The sequence below is a fragment of the Antechinus flavipes genome, chromosome 3 (genome assembly GCF_016432865.1).
Source record: "Antechinus flavipes isolate AdamAnt ecotype Samford, QLD, Australia chromosome 3, AdamAnt_v2, whole genome shotgun sequence".
In the NCBI taxonomy this organism is placed as follows: Eukaryota; Metazoa; Chordata; class Mammalia; order Dasyuromorphia; family Dasyuridae; genus Antechinus; species Antechinus flavipes.
The window spans coordinates 486553092-486570479 of NC_067400.1; the positions used below are offsets into that span (position 1 = coordinate 486553092).

Consider the following 17388-nt stretch of genomic DNA (forward strand, 5'->3'; position numbering starts at 1 on the left):
TCAATGGGCTTTTCTCAAACCTTATCCTTCTTGACCTCTCTTCAGCCTTTAACATTGTCAATCACCCTTTTATTCTTGACATCCTCTTCTCTCTAGGTCTTCAAGACACAATTCTCTCCAGGTTCACCTTCTTATATATGTGTCTGTTTCTCCTCAGTATCATTTCCTAGATTTTCTTCCAAATCATACTTACTTAAAAAGAGTGTCCCACAGGGTTCTGCACTAGGCAAATCTCTTTTTATTCTATTTCCTCTATTTCACTTGGTAAACTCATAAGTTCCCATGAATTCAATCAAATACTATCTTTCCTGATGATTCTCAAATTTACTAAAGTATCCCTAACATCTCTGCTGATATCTGCTCTTATATCTCTAAATGCCTAGTACACATTTCAAATCACATTACTGTAGCCATCTTAAACCCAATATGTCCAAAACCAAATCCATTATCTTTACCTAGAAACTTTTCTACCTTCCAAGCTTCCCTATTGTTGTTCTATTATTTTTAAAAATTTTCTATTCAATATTCTTCCCATTCCCCACCCCACCTAATGAGAAGGCAAGCAATATGTTAATTTTATAGCTGAAATCATGCAAAACATATTTCCATGTTAGCCATGTTTCAAAAAAAGTAAGAAAAACGAAGTAAGAAAGTTTTATTTCAATTGCACTCAGAGTTCTCTCTGGGAGTTTTCTCTCTGGGAGTGAATAACATTTTTTTACTGTGAATCATTTGGAACTATCTTAGATCATTGTATTGATCAGAGTAGCCAAGTCTTTCAAAATTAATCATCATTTGCCCATCAATTGGAGAATGATTGGGTAAATTGTGGTATATGAATGTTATGGAATATTATTGTTCTATAAGAAATGACCAGCAGGATGAATACAGAGAGGCTTGGAGAGACTTATATGAACTGATGCTAAGTGAAATGAGCAGAACCAGGAGATCATTATATACCTCAACAACAATACTGTATGAGGATGTATTCTGATGGAAGTGGATTTCTTTGACAAAGAGAAGATCTAACTCAGTTTCAATTGATCAACGATGGACAGAAGCAGCTACACCCAAAGAAAGAACAATGGGAAATGAATGTAAACCATTTGCATATTTGTTTTTCTTCCTGGATTATTTCTACCTTCTGAATCCAATTCTCCCTGTGTGCAACAAGAGAACTGTTCGGTTCTGCACACATATATTGTATCTGGGATATACTGTGACATATTTAACATATATAGGACTGCTTGCCATCTCGGGGAAGGGATGGAGGAAGAGAGGGAAAAATTCGGGACAAAAGTGAGTGCAAGGGATAATGTTGTAAAAAATTACCCTGGCATGGGTTCTGTCAATAAAAAGTTATTATAATAAAAAAATAATAATTTTAAAAAATTAATCATCATTACATCATTGCTATTATTGTGCACAATGATTTCTCAATTCTTCTTACATCACTTTACAACAGTTCCCATAAGTCTTCCCATGTTTTTCTAAAAACATCCCCTTCATTATTTCTTTTAGTACAATAGTAATACATAACAATCATATGCCACAACTTGTTCAGTCAGTTCCCAAGTGATAAACGTCCCCTCAATTTCCAATTCTTTGGCCCCCCAAAAAGAGCTGTTATAAATATTTTTGTAAATAACTGTCCTTTTACTTTTTCTTCAGTCTCTTTATGATACAGAATTGGTAATAGTATTTCTGGGTGAAAGGGTATGTACAGTTTTATAGGGCAAAGTTTCAAAATGTTCTTCAGTGACTATTTCACCCTCATCTCCTACTGCAATTATCATTTTTGATAGGTGTAAGGTGGTATCTCAGGGCTGTTTTAATTTGAATTTCTTTACTCAATAGTGATTTGGAACTTTTTTTCAAATGACTATAGTTTTGATTTCTTTTTCTGAAAACTGCTTGTTTATCTCCTTTGACTATCAATTGGATGTTGACTCTTATGTTTATAAATTTGACTCAATTATCTACTCAGTATATATATTTGAGAAATAAGGCCTTTATCAGAGAAACTTGCTATGAAATTATTTGATATTACATACTGTTTATGGTAACTTTGAGCAAAATATAGTTTCCCTGATTATCTCTTTTGATTAGGTCTATTTTTGTTCTTAATTTGTCTAAGATCATGATTGCTACTCCTGCCTCTTTTACCTTAACTGAAGCATATTAGATTTTGTCACAATCTTTTATTTTTACTTTACTCATGCCCCTTATAAACAACATATTGTCAGATTCTGGTTTCTAAACCACAGTGCTAAGCATTTCCATTTCATGGGTAAATTCACAGTCACAGTTATGATTACTACTTGTGCATTTCCCTCCATCCCATTTACTTCTCTTTATCCTTCTTTCTCTCCTTTTATTCTAACCTACCTCAAAGGTCTGTTTTGCTTCTGACCATTGACTTCATTTATCTGTCCTCTCTTTTATTACCCATACTTTCTCTTATTACACTTCCCTCCTACTTGCTTGTAGGAGCAGATTTCTATTTTAAGAAATTCTAAAAAATCTAAGATAGAGTTCTATTACTAATACTAATTTAGCTGCAAGTAAGTTTCAAACATTGCCCACCCTCCTACCCCACTTACATTCTCCCCTTCACTTTAAAAGCTCTTTTTGAGATAATTTTCCCCATTCTTTTTCTTTCTTATCTCTTCTCCTAGAGAATCCTTTTTCTCATCTATCCATTTTTTCAAACAGCATCATTCCAACACACTCAGTTCACTTCTGCACCCTCTATTTAGACTCCATTCTAACTGCCCTAATAATGAGAAATTTCTTAGACGATACATATATCATCTTCCCATATAGAAAAGCAAACAGTTTAACTTTACTGAGCCCCTTAAGATTTCTTTTTCATGTTTACCTTTTTATGCTTCTCTTGAATCTTACATGTGAAAGTCAAATTTTTCTCTTCAGCTCTGGTCTTTTCATCATAAATGTTTCAGAATCCTATATTTCATTAAATATCCATTTTTCCCTTGATGGATTAGATTCAAGTTTTGTTTGATAGATTATTCTTGGTTGTAATTCTAGCTCTTTTGTCTGCTATAATATCAAATTCCAAGCCTTCTGTTCCTTTGAGGTAGTAGCTGCCAAATACTGTGTGATACTGACTCTAGCTCCAAGATATTTGAATTTTTTTTTTCCTGGCTGCTTGAAATATTTTCTCTTTAACCTGGAAGTTCTGAAATTTGAGTATAATATTCCTGGGAGTTTTCATTTTGGGACCTCTTTCTGGAGACGATTGATAGATACTTCCAATTTTTATTTTACCTTCTCGATCTAAAATACTGTAGCAGTTTTCCTTGATAATTCCTTGAAATATGATATCTAGGATTTTGCATCAATCATGGCTTTCATGGAGTCTAACAATTTTTAAATGCTCTCTCCTCAATCTTTTTTCCAAGTCAGTCATTTTTCCAATGAAATATTTCACAGTTTATTCTATTTTCTTATTCTTTTGTCTTTGTTTTATTGTTTCTTGATGTTTCATGGAGTGATTAACTTCCACTTGCCCAATTCTAATTTTTTTTTTTTTTTGCTGAGGCAATTGGAATTAAGTGACTGGTCCAGGGTCACACAACTAGGAAGTGTTAACTGTCTGAGACCAGATTTAAATTCAGGTCCTCCTGACTTCAGGGCTGGTCCTCTATCCACTGTGCCACCTAGCTGCTCCCTAATTCTAATTTTTAAGGAACTATTTTCTTCAGCGAACTTTTCTACTTCTTTCTCCATTTGGCCAATTCTGCTTTTTAAGGAATTATTTTCATCAATGAAGTTTTCTACCTTCCTTTTCCATTTGGACATTTTTATTTTTAATTTTTCTAAGAATTAAGTTTAGACTTGTATCCAATTCACATTTTCTTTGACGCTTTATTTATAGCTGTTTTGACTTTATTTTCTTCTGAATTTGTGTGTGAACTTCCATGTCACCACATTAACTTTTTTGTTTGCTTATTCATTTTTCCATCCTCTTTCTTTCTTTGTAACTTTATGTTAGAGTTATATTCTGTTTCTGATACAAGGGGGATGGGCAGAGATGGGCATGATATCATCTCAAATTTCAGACTTTTTTATTATGCTGTTTTCAGAGCTAATTCTAGGTGTTTGAAAGTTTTTGGTGCTTCCAAGATAATGTAATTTGGGGAGAAGTATGTCCATTCTCTCTTGGTCTTCACTCTGGTCCTTACCCAGGAAGGACCTCTGAGGTCTTAGGACTGCAATTAATACTGCTTCTTGGGGACTCTCCTTCCTTGAGATCAGAAGTAATACTATTCCTCAAGGTACTTGATCGCTTGAAACCAGAAGTGATATTGCCCTCTCAGGGTTCTGCTTCCCTCATGACCAAAGGCGTTCTTCTCTACTCTTGAATTATGATCTTGAAATGAGTATAGATGATCCAGAAGTGAGTACAGATAATGGAGTTGCCAAACAGTTGCTCCTCAGGACTCCCCTACTTCCTCACCCAAAGTGATCATCTCTGCTCTTGAATTCTGATACTGAAATGGATATAGATGATAGAATTGCCAAATAGTGTCTAGTCTTCTGACAAGTGATAGTGCAGGGGTACCATAGTTGCCAGGTTCCATTATTGTCTCTGGCTTGAGAGTGCCCAAAGCTACTGCTACTGTTTCTGTCTCTAACACTTAGGCCCACCACTGGTATCTCATCCAGTGGGCTCTGGGGCAGCCTCTTCCTCTAAGTCAGAGATTTTTCTTACTTTTTATATTATCTCAGACTAGAAGAATGTCTCACTCTGATGTTTTGTTGGCTTTACCATTGTAGAATATCAATTTCAATTGTTATTTCAAAGCTATCTGGAGAGGAATGCTAGGGGAGCTCAGCAGAGTGCTCTATCATCTACATTGTTGAAGAAAGCACAATCCCAGCCGCCCTCACTCACAAATCTGGGTGTTATCCTCAACTCCCCATGATCGCTCCCCATTCACAGGCAATCTCTCACCAAAATCTGTTGATTTCACCTTGTAACATATTTCATACACACTCCCTTTTCTCCTCTGGCCCAAGCTCTCATCATCTCATGCTTGGACTTTTGCAAATACCTGCTAGCTGATCTGCTTGCCACAAGTTTCTCCCTGCTTCAGTACACTCTCCATTCAATTGTCAAAGTGATCTTCCTTAAATACAATTCTGACTATGTTATCCCATCCCATACACATTTCAATAGACTCCTGTGGCTTCCTATATCTCCAAGACCATGTAACAAACTGCCAATAAAAGTCCTATATAAATTGACTTCCTCCCCTGACTTTCCAGTCTTCTAATATCTCATACTTCCCATCATGAATCTTGAGATTCAGTGATACTGCTTCCTAACTGTTGCTTGTATAAGATGTACTCTAATCTTCCAACTCAATGCTGTATGTGTACACATGTGCATATATGTATGTATGTAAAGACATGTATATGTACATATATAAATAACATAATACATATGTATATAATATCTATATGCTGAAGGAATATTTATATTTTGATCTCCTGTAATTAGTCATATAGAAACTTATAAAATAATGTAAAAATGAACAGTCTTAAATTAAGCACATGAAAATTTAGAGAAATGCTCATTTGTGATACTTTATATTAGTGTTTTTCATACTTAATACTTTAAAATAAATCCTTACCACGCCAATGCCTTCAAAAGCAAATACAGCTGTACCAAAAAAGAGTGGATATTTCTTCCAACCAGCCACAGCTGGAAGATTTCGCGGATCTGGTATATCCTGGTAATTGAAGAAAAAAAAAAACTTTCACAGATAGGTAAGAGTTCTTGTCTAATAAAATTTACAACGGACAAAATCAAATACCTTTTTGTGCTTCTTACATTTTTTTCAAATCCTAATAATTAATAATTTTTGTTTTTCAAACAAAAATGACAAAAATGACTTCAACCAGACTCATTCTGTCAGGTTCAAATTATCAAAAGTTGTTCATCCCTTTCCTATACAAGCTACCCTGGGAGTTAAAAGCTTCCAATTACTTCTAACAGAAGAGTCCAGGATATCTAATAACAGAATTGGATCTTTAAAAAAATATATGAAAACTCTAGACCTCAGGCAGAAAGCTATCCCAGTTAATAGGTTCTTATTAGTATTAGTATTAAATTAGTATTTATTTTTCGACTTTCCTTGCCCTACCCTTTTATACTTTGGAACTTCCCAATGTCTGACAGATGTGTTTGATTTTAATCCTTAAACTCAGATCTTTCTTACAGCATTTGTTCTTGGTTCTTATCAATGAGGTTTCTGATCTTATTATTTTATCATTTTATCCTGATCTGGCTTAAGAAGCTCTTGGCCACAGTCTTGTCTTAAGTTTTAATATGAAAATTCAATCTAGACTACTCATCTATGCTCTAGTATGAATATCGGCTTCCGTTTCCTTTTCTAATCTGACCCATTTCCATGACTATTTTTTATCACATGTTCACAGATCTTTCTAAGATGCATTTTTTTTTACCTTATATAATTCAATGTCAACTGCAGTGCTGATATTAACAAAGTCATCTATCTAAAAATGTTTCGCTTTTCCCCAAGTGTCTTGAACTGTTTCCAGACAGTAATTAGTACAGAGCTATATACACTTGGAAATAAAAATATTTGCTGAAATGAAACAATATTTTAAAAATATCAGAAGAGATTGATTTTTTTCTCTAGCCTTTTAAACTTACTGTGTGATCTTAAGTGATTTGTGAATTCAAAGCTAGATGTTAACATGGGAGTAATACAACAGGAACTATAAAACTGGTCACAAGTATCCCTTACTAAGTCTTAGGTAAGTTAATAAGGTTCTTAGATAAAAGAAACCAATACGGATCCAATAAAATCCTCTCCCACCCTGCATTGGGATTGCCCTGTGTAATTTCTTTCAAGAAAGTGAAAGTGGCATTTTAGATTCAGCAAAATATAAAATCATCTGAAGGCTAGTGCAAGAGCAAAACTAGAAAGAACCTCTAAAAATATCTAGCTCAATCTGTACCTGAATAAGAATTTTCATTACATCACACATGGTAACTGATTATCCTTTAAGTCTTTGCTGTTTCCTCCTAAGATAGCCCTTTACATTTTTGGATAGCTCTGAGTTTAATTTTTTTCTTACATAAAACCTAAGTTTGTCTTTGTAAATATCCCAAGAAAAATATTTTTAAAGTATTTCTGTATCCAGCCAAGGGGCAAATATAATAGACATATGAAAACCATATCTGACATTTGCTAACAATTTTTAAGCTGTATTTTTATAAAATAATGTATAATAGTGAAGCAAACTATGTGATATGGTAAATGATTTATGATTTAGACAAAATTTTATGAAGCTTAAATATTTAATTAGCACCCACGAATTTAAAAACTGTATATTATTAAGTATCGTCCTCCTCCATAAAGTGAGAAAACTGTCTGGACAACCACTAAAATCTGTTCCAACTCTGGTATCTGTGACCTTTAAGTGCAAAGCACTAAGAGAAAAATTATATAATATGAAATTTACAAATTTTCTAGGGAAATGAAACATATTACTACCAAAAATAATATTTAAATAATACAATAGTTCAGTCAAGAGTAACTGGGGACTTGAACTAAAGTAGTTTTAATATCCACACCTGCATTACTAGCATAAAATAAAACAGTCAGGAATAAAATAAAACATGATGGAACTATCTAGCCTTTCTACATTTTTAATTCATAAAAACCCCCTCCTTTAAAAAATGGAATGTTATAAAATCATAGAATATTTTTATAATTTCTAATATTTATATTGAGTATTTTTAAGTAACATACTTAAAAACACATAATAATTTAAGATGTGTTATACTTACTCTAATAATATATTGGTAGATTATTATAAGACTGATTGCCATGGAAAGATTGGCAAGGAATGAAAGCACAGACAAGCTCTTAAGTTCACGAACAAGGACCAAAAGAAATATAAATGGGAGAAAGCAAAGCATATACATCCTCAGGTCAATACTTCTTCTCTCATACAGAGTTGCTTCACCAGTACCATTCAGAGAGAACATTTTTGCTGAAATTCCTTCATGAATCTATAACAGGATTAGGAGAAGAAAGGAGAAAATGTAAAGAAAATGTTTTTTTTTTTAAATTTTATTATCTACTCTATTTTACATGTTAAAAATGTGATTAAAATAACAAAAAGGAGATAACAGAGAAATCAGTGACCTATGGTATCCTGTACAATATTTACTCATAATAATTTTAAAGTGAACAAAAATATTGTAGCATCATTTTAAGAATAATAACTTCCCAGAAACATAGACAATCAAATCACCTTCTAGCAGGAACTATTTAAACAAAAAATATTTATTCTTTCTTACTATGAAAATTAAGTTCAATAAATGTTGTTGTTAAGATAAATTGATTCATTCATTTTGAAATTTCATGAAGCACCACATTTTTGAACTCTAATAAAACTTGATATGTACAAGAAATTTGGAACACATATATCTAATGTAGGAGCTGAGTGTATTAATATTGTATAGATCCAACCTTCAAAAGCATTTTCATTTCCTTTCATATGAAAAGCAAGTTGTAATTATTTTTCAGAAATATAATGCCAAAATAAATTATTTTTAAAAACATAATATATAAACTTAATTTTTAAAAGACACATAATTTCAAGTCATATTCAATAATTACATCAAGTATATGGCACCTCACGAAGTGGTAAGTACTAGACTATTTCACTTTAAACCTGGAGCAAACAAACTATTTTACCAAAAAAAAGTCAATTATTATTTTTAAAATGATTAGACTTCAATTGTAATAATTATTATTTTTTCGGTAAGCACAATTACTCTTAAGTAATCAATTAAGTAATTAAGCACAATTAAACTTAATGTCATCTTACTGCCCACATTAAAACAATTAGAATGAAACAAGAAAGGATTACTATGCAATTTCAGAAATTTTTAAAAAATAAAAATGCTAGTTGGAGTAGAACATACTAAATTTCAATAACAAGAAAATAAATTTGCCAAATCCTTCCCTCTGTTGTCTTGATTTAGATCACCTGTAAGCTCCGTTATTCCTCTGAGATTTTATGATTCTATAAATGATCAATTAATCAGAAAGCTAAAAACCTGTCCTGGTACCATTAGTAAAAACTTTTCTCTGGGTTACTTCTGTTATGCCTTATTAATAAAATGGACAATTGAAATAATAAATAATTCTATATGTCTAACAATAGATCTTTTAGAGTTTAAAATTATACTGTCTTAAAATCTTTGGATCCAAGAATATTTTACCAATCATACAGTGTTTTCAGAGATACATAACCCATATTTAACTTGTGAATTACATCAATCTTTCAAGGACAGAGATATCATGGGTACAAGAATTTTCAATCTTAAAACTCTACCAATGCAAAGTGTAAAGTTATCTACATCAAAGTCTTAGAGAACTGCCTATAAAGTTCCCTAAGGTTAAGTGGTTTGTCTATGGGCATCCAATCAGTAAATGTGAGAAGTGAGATTTGAACTTAGGTATTCCTGACTTTAAGTGCAGCAGTCCATACTATAAGCCATACTGCTGTGGCTTACAAGTTATTTTTTTCAAGACAAAATGTTATATTATTCAAATATAACAGAAATAAAATTGTTAATTCATAGCACAGTTTTTATTCACATATTACTTTTGTTTACCTGATTTGCAAAGCAAACAAACTAATTAGGGCTTTGTAGGAAGCAAAGCATGATCCTAAAAAAAGCAAGGATCCTAAAAACACCTGAACTACTGTATACCAATGAGAAAAACTGTTCAATAAATAACATAATTTTAAAGCTAAGAATGTAGTATTTTGAAGGAACCTTGGAGATCATTTACTTAGTCTAGAAAATTAAGTTACTTGCTGCAAATGATAAGGCTATCCACCAAACTGTTATTTTCTGATGAGCTTTTCATTACACTTCAATAGCTAAGCTGACAGGACAGAAGTCTATTGGAAATTTTAACAGATCTGTCACAACTTTCTTTTAATATACTAGGTTACTTCATAAAATTCATAAAGATACCTACAAAAATAAGCCAAATAATAAAAATAATACAGATACGTACCTACACCCAGATTTAGGTAACCTTTTGTATTCTTTGGTGCACCCTACAGTCAGAGATTATTTAAAATGTATGTGTGTGTGTATATGATATATACTGATATGTGTATCCCTATATATTATATATATATGTGTGTGTATATGTATATATATACATATATGTGTATATGTGTGTGTATATATATGTATACATACATATATATATATATAACCCAAACATAAAACTTTGTAATGAACATTATAAGAAATAGAAGGCACTGAATTAAACTGTTTCTATCTTAATTTTTTGATTATTAAATCCAACTTGTGAGGGTTTTTTAGTAACTCAAGAGTTTTATGTCTAGTCTTGGTGAAGTCAACCACAAAATTAAAACTAAAACAAAACCTTACCCACCTATATTTTTAAGTAATTGCCTATCACTGATAGGAAAAAGTCAAAATAGGAAGGATCTTTTGGAGCTACACGATTTGTAGAGTGTGTGTGTATGGCTGTGTGTGTGTATGTGTGCATTTGCATTTGTATAATAATCATAGATAAATTTGTTGAGCCTATGTGCAAAAAATAATTAATAAATGTTTTTAAGGATGAAATAATATACATTCAAATTTTCCAAAAAAATATTATGACACTAATAATGAAAGCTATATTCAATTATATTCATGTTTAAAATAATTAAGATTTAAGCAACAATTTTATCTCATCTATTTAGTCATTCAAACATTTATTAAATACCTATAACATACAATGAATTGCATTATGCAGTGGAGAGAGATACAAAGTTAAATAAGAGATTGTCCTTGCCCTTATTAAGGAATTTATAATCTAGTAGGGGTGGTAAAATATGTACATAAAATAATGGTATAAAAGAAGTACAAATAGACAGAAAAGTAAGGCTTAATGACTGAGATGGCCTTTGGGATGAACTTTGAAGAATGGAAGTGAAGAAAACTGAGTATTTCAGATGTAGTCAACAGCATTAGTAGAGGGATGCAAATAAGAAGGTTTTTGACAAAACAAAGTGCTTCTGAATCACCACCTATGATGTGAAGGAAAACAGATAAGGCTTTTGCAAAATTATGAGACAGGAGTGAGAGAATCAGGTAAAATGCCTGATAGTTCTAAATTAGCTGCTGCTAAATTCTCATGAACGTTTCTACAAAGAGAAATTCTTGATCTTTTCCTTCATGTATTCTGCTTAGTTGAATCTATTTACTATTTTTTCCAGTTTTTACTGTATACTCTGTCCCACAATGCCTTAGAAGTATTTATATTTCTCTACATTCTGAAAAAATCCTTCTATACAAAGTCCATTTCTTATAATAAATTGAAATTAGTTGAATTTTTAAAAAATAATCCCAAAAGTCACATAATTTTATCATTCAAAAGTATTCATTTGTCCTCAAATTTATAAATAACATATCTTTTATTAAATGCTATGTTCTCATCATTCCTTTTCTACATGTTCCTTAGCCATATCTTTAATTATACCTTTTAGAATTTTGCTAAGTTGAGATCAAAGACCTACTTATTAAAGATTTTATTCCTTTTCTTTTTGGAAAGTTTCATTAAACCTGTGAAATCTATTCTCCCAAATTTAAGAAGCATGAATGAAAGGATTTTCTTTCCTACAGCTGCATCTCCAATTCTAAAATGAATGGGTCTCTGCCCTCCAAGTTCTACTTTCTTCTGACTTTCTTTTTGGTCAGAATTAGTCCCAAATAATAGGATCCCCTGTTGCTTCTCAAGGAAAACAATTATATTATTAGCTGTTCTGCTTTAGACACAGTGAAAATTTCAGTGGACATCTGAATAATATAATTTCCTTCATCATTAATACAGCATATTTTGCTATGCCAGGCCTATAATTTATCAAATTCCTCATCTTATTCTTCTTATCCAGATCTGTGTAACAATATCATCTCCATTTGTGCTTCTATTGAACTTTATTCAAATGAGATTTACTTAATAAATCAGTTACTTGTTTTTCCCTCCTAAAATTATTCTCTCTTTAGTCTTGGTATACATTCATCTGTATATTTAGATAGCTAATAGCTATCTATTTATCTATACACACATGTGTTTATACATAAAATTATTTACATATATTAATATAAAAGTGTGGGAGGTAGTATGGGATGGTGGTATTGATCAGGAGCTTCAGTTCATCTGGCAGCACCAGGCTGATTTACCCAAATCAGACCCTACAATTGTATTTCCAGATCCACTTCAGTGAGCCAGGTATCTTCTCTATTTAAAAATTGAATATAGGTTGGAATAATTTAGGCCTTTGGACCTTTATTATTCACTGTGATGACACAAACTGCATGACAAAGTGCCAGGATTAGAACCTAGGATCAAGAAGATCTGCAGCCCAGTCCCTGCCCTGACATACACTAACTAGATGACTCTGGATCAATCACTTTGCCTCTTAATATCTCAGGCAATTCTTTTTTTTAAATTATATACAGAAATTTAATTCCATTATTATTGGCATTGCATATTCAATATTAGCAAGAGTAAAAAAGTTTGATAATTTCTTAAATGAATTAATAACAATATAACATTTATTTAGTATGTTAATTTTTTCTTTTTTTTTCCTTTTTTTAATTATAGCTTTTTATTTTCAAGTTATATGCATGGGTAATTTTACAGCATTGACCATTGCCAAACCTTTTGTTCCAATTTTTCCCCTCCTTCTCCCCACTCCCTCCCCTAGATGGAAGACTGACCAATACATGTTAAATATGTTAAAGTATAAGTTAAATACAATATAAGTATACATGTCCAAACAGTTATTTTGCTATACAAAAAGAATCGGACTTTGAAATAGTGTACAATTAGCCTGTGAAGGAAAACAAAAATGCAAGCGGACAAAAATAAAGGGATTGGGAATTCTATAGTGGTTCATAGTCATCTCCCAAAGTTCTTTCGCTGGTGCAGCTGGTTCAATTCATTACTGCTCTATTGTCTCAGGCAATTCTTTAAGACTCAAAGATGCAGAAGAGCTACCCATTCGTATTGGCAGAGGTATTTTACTTACTGTTAGTTCCTTGAACTGATAAATTGTAGATCTAGACTAAGTTAATGAACATACATATCATCATACTAATATTAACATGCTACATGTATTTTCATTTAACTATCTCACTATTTCCTACTCTTTTATAAAGTACAAATATATGAATGTCTATAAAGACAGCAAATGGCTCATTCTACAGACTTCTCCCTCCCCTGGGGAGTCCTGCATGGCTGCATTGAGCAGCTCAGCTTCAGCACCAGAACACCCTAAAAGTCAGAGCAGCTTCAGTGCCTGAGATCAAGGAACCCTAACTGGCAGGGAGGGGAGAGAGAGGATATTTTGTGGCCACTTGCAGGGGGATCAAAATTGTGTAATGCAAATTTATGGAAAGGGAGAACTGTGTGTGTGTGTATGTGTGTAAGATAGAGACAGAGACACAGAGACACAGAGACACACACACAGAGAGAGAGAGAGAGAGAGAGAGAGAGAGAGAGAGAGAGAGAGAGAGAGAGAGAGAGACTGAGACAGAGAGAAAGAGAGAAAGAAACAACAATGATCAGGATGAAGCTATAGAACTTCCTGTGGGCAAGAATAATGTAAAAAGGAATGAAAGTGATTCCTTTGGTATACAAGTTTCAGTATGAAGGAGACAGTTTGAAAATAGGTTAGTTGATAAAGAGCAATTACTACTTGGCTAGAGGAGGACTAAATAATCTAATGGGCTCAGCTGAAAGTACTGTTGTAATTCTTTTGGTAAGAGTATGAAAAATAGTTTTAGCAAAGAAAAGTCAGGCCAAAGAAAATCATTTGATGAAGGACGAAGAGAACATGGGGTGAGGATTCCTGTACAAAGAGAGGTAGTTAATCTAAGAGAAGCTGCAACTGCTAACAAAAAGGTTATACAGGGGAAATGAGGCTGAGAAGAGTAAAATTCATTTAATAAAAAGTAATTCAGCTACATCCAGACATAATTCTGTGTACTAAAGAAAAAAGAATATGACCATGGGAAAAACAATGACCTGGGCTCAGATAAAGAGGGTTCTAGGGTCTCTGTCACTAACTACCAGAGTGACCAAGAGCAAGATAATTCACACAACCAATTATTTTGGGGCCTCAGTTTCATCATATTTAAAATGTAAGGGTTAGACTATGTCTTAAAGGTCCATTCCAGTTTGAAAATTTTAAACTAGCAGCTTCATTCATTAGGGATATTAGGCTTTAGATTTTAAAAGGACATAGTTAAAATATAATCTGTAAAATTTTAAATAAGATATATGTTTTTACAAAAATATTCTTGTTAATTCTTTACATTATCAGTATCTAAAAAGTGGGAAGCCATGTGTTATTCTATATAGCACTTGCTACTATACTGCATAGGTCAATAAATATACATTTGTTCAGCCCCTAAAATGTAAGTAAAACTTATAACTGATAATGATGACAATGATAATAAATAAAAGAAAGATAAAGAAAATAATAATAAAGACTACCTACCAGTTACAAATGAATGTGGTTTGGCATTTTTTGGGTAGAGCTCCAACTTCAGTGCTTGGCATGTATGCCCAAATAGGCAGCCATTCTCTACCAAGGCTGAAGACCCCTTAGAGTCAACCTGAAACAATATCCCAACATAAAGGAGGACTCCCGAAAACTGTCGCACTCTGACGGGGATAGCACCTGTTTGTATTCCAGCCTTCAGTCCTACTCTCCCTTCTCAGGGGAGCCCATAGCACCTTTTCAGAGGTGCCCAAAGAGACAGCCCAAGACAGCCTGGGATGCCCAGGGCACTGGGAGAAAAGTCCCCCAGAGACCTTGAAGACAAGCAAAGAAAGCTAGCAGACCCCAAAACGCCAAAAGCTGGAGGCCAACTTGCAAAGTGGAGCCTAAGGGAAAGCAATGAAGCATCACTCTCCATGAAATAAAAGCATTTCCACATTAAAATGGAACTTCTTTAGACGGAAAGATAATAGCAAAATAAGGATAACTAAGGGAAAGTGTCTCAATAACTGGAAGAAAAATACTCACTTGCTTCACATTCTCAGCTAAGAAGACAATGTAAGCACTGCAGAACCCCAGCTGTGTTATCACTAGAAAAATGTCCACAATATTCCTGAAAATAGATACATATAATTTAGGGTCATCCTTCTAAAATGACATTTTTAAAACTCTTTTATAACCCATGTTAAAAAAAATTGGATATGAAGTGTTTTTCTCCAAAGTGACAGTTATGGAACAGAATTAAAATATTCACTTTCTATAATGTATATATATTTACAATGTATGTGTATATATATTTATAATTTACAATTAAATAAAACAAAGAATAAAAAATCCTGCTTTGTGTTGATAATCCCCTCTCTTCCCCCCCAAAGGCAAATGATTCAATACAGAAAAGCTCTCCCAATAAAGTATGCCATATTCTAAACATCTTCCAAAAAATAAATAAATATACACATTTGAAAGAAGCCAAGGATTATCTAAATTATGATAAGTTATTTTATACAGAACATATTCTGTGGCACAGCTAGGATTATGATATAAAGTTCCTAGGACATATTATCTCCCTTTAAAAGTTCATAATTTTCTAGGTTTTAGTCCATTTCCCTAATTATTCTATTCTATTTAAAATACAGTAAGCATGAACTATACATGTTAATTTAGATATTTAGGTTTTATTGATCAGAACATCTGGATTTAGTTTATACCATGAAAGTCTGACAGAATAATTTCTTATCAGATTTTGTCATCTTCCAGTACTGCTGCACCATTTTAGCATAAATTACTGTAGGTACCCAGGGTTGCATAAAGGTTGAGTAACTATACAGAAATTTATAGAGCATATGCTATGAGTAAAATACCATGTTTAGATAAGTTTATATAAATAGGGATTCTGTGTCCTAATGGAGATTACAAGTACAGTTTAAAAAAAAAACAGAATAAACTACAAATAACCATAATATAAAAGAAAAAAGAAAAGGCACAAAAGAAAAATACAAATAATGTGTTATGTCAAGTCTGAGATGGGTAAAGTCACTTACCAATTAGGGGTCATCAAAAAAAAGAATTCAGAATTTGAGTTGTGTTTTTAAAAGGATGGTTAATAGTCTCCAAAGTGGAATGGAACACGGTAGCCACAAATCTAAATCCAAAAATTCACTCTGCAATACACCTAATCATGTAGCCTTTACTTGAAAACTTTTGGCACAGTAATGTCTACTGGCTCTTCAGACAGCTGGTCACATTTCTAGATAGCTCTAATTACTGGAAATTATTTACTCGTAGTAAAAATCTGCCTTTCTAGAAGTTCTACTTCTGTTTTCTGGAGCAAAGCAGAACAAGTCATCCTTTTTTCACATGATAATTTTTTTCAAATATTTGAAAATAGCTATAATAGTCTCAGTAATTTTTCAGGCTAAGCATTCTCCAGGACGTAAGTCTTCTCCAGGTTACATTCTTTCAATCAGATACTCAAAAAGAATAATCTTATGCCCCTTCAATATTCTGGTCACTTTCCCCTGTGTTGTTCTATACCCCCAGGATGTTCTATACCTTATTATGTCCATCCTAAAACATGGTAGGCAGAACTGAACAACATACACTACAGATATAGGTTAATGAAGGCACAGTGTAGTGTAGCTTACAGGCTAGAGCCTATCAGACTCCACATTCTGAACCCTATATTTCTTTTAATATAATCAAAGTAAACATAAAGTGGTTTGATGGACCTACCATTTTTAACTATATCTCAGCATTCCTTGATCTAAAAGAAATGAGGTTAATTTGGCATGAGTTGACAAATGCATCCCTCTCCCCTACCCCAGAGTTTTACTCTATTTAGTAACATTTTCCATAACTTTACAAAGAAATGGAGTCAAGTTCCCTAGCCTATCCCCTGCAGACTCTTCTTGCTTTTTTGAAAATAAGAACATCGCTTGATTTTCTTCATTTTTGCAAGTTCTCCTGTCTGCTACAACCTTTCAAATATAATTGATGATTGATATCTATTACTTTTTTTAAAGTACAACCTACTGTGGGATGTAGCTTGTCAGGACCTGGCAAGTTGAGCTCTTAAGTTTATAGCTAGGAACTCTTTTCCTATTTCCTTATTTATCTCTAGCATAAATTCCTCAGGATCAGTTTTGTTCTGTCATTTTCATTCCAAAAATGATTTTTCAAGACAGAAAGAACAGAAAACTGAATAGTTTTGTCTCTTTTCCTTTGTCTATTAACTATTATCTTATTTAACCCTTACTAGTCTTTCCCTTC

General features: G+C 32.7%; 1 protein-coding gene across 1 annotated transcript in view; it reads right to left on the reverse strand.

Moving 5' to 3' along the window:
• Positions 1-17388, reverse strand: part of SLC36A4 (solute carrier family 36 member 4) — a 75723-nt gene that overhangs the window by 20496 nt on the left and 37839 nt on the right. Inside the window, exons 6-8 of the mRNA XM_051986806.1 lie at positions 15148-15232; positions 7853-8077; positions 5664-5762 (exon numbers count right to left, since the gene is read on the reverse strand). Coding sequence (XP_051842766.1) covers positions 5664-5762; positions 7853-8077; positions 15148-15232 — 409 coding nt within the window. The remainder of the gene's footprint in view (positions 1-5663; positions 5763-7852; positions 8078-15147; positions 15233-17388) is intronic.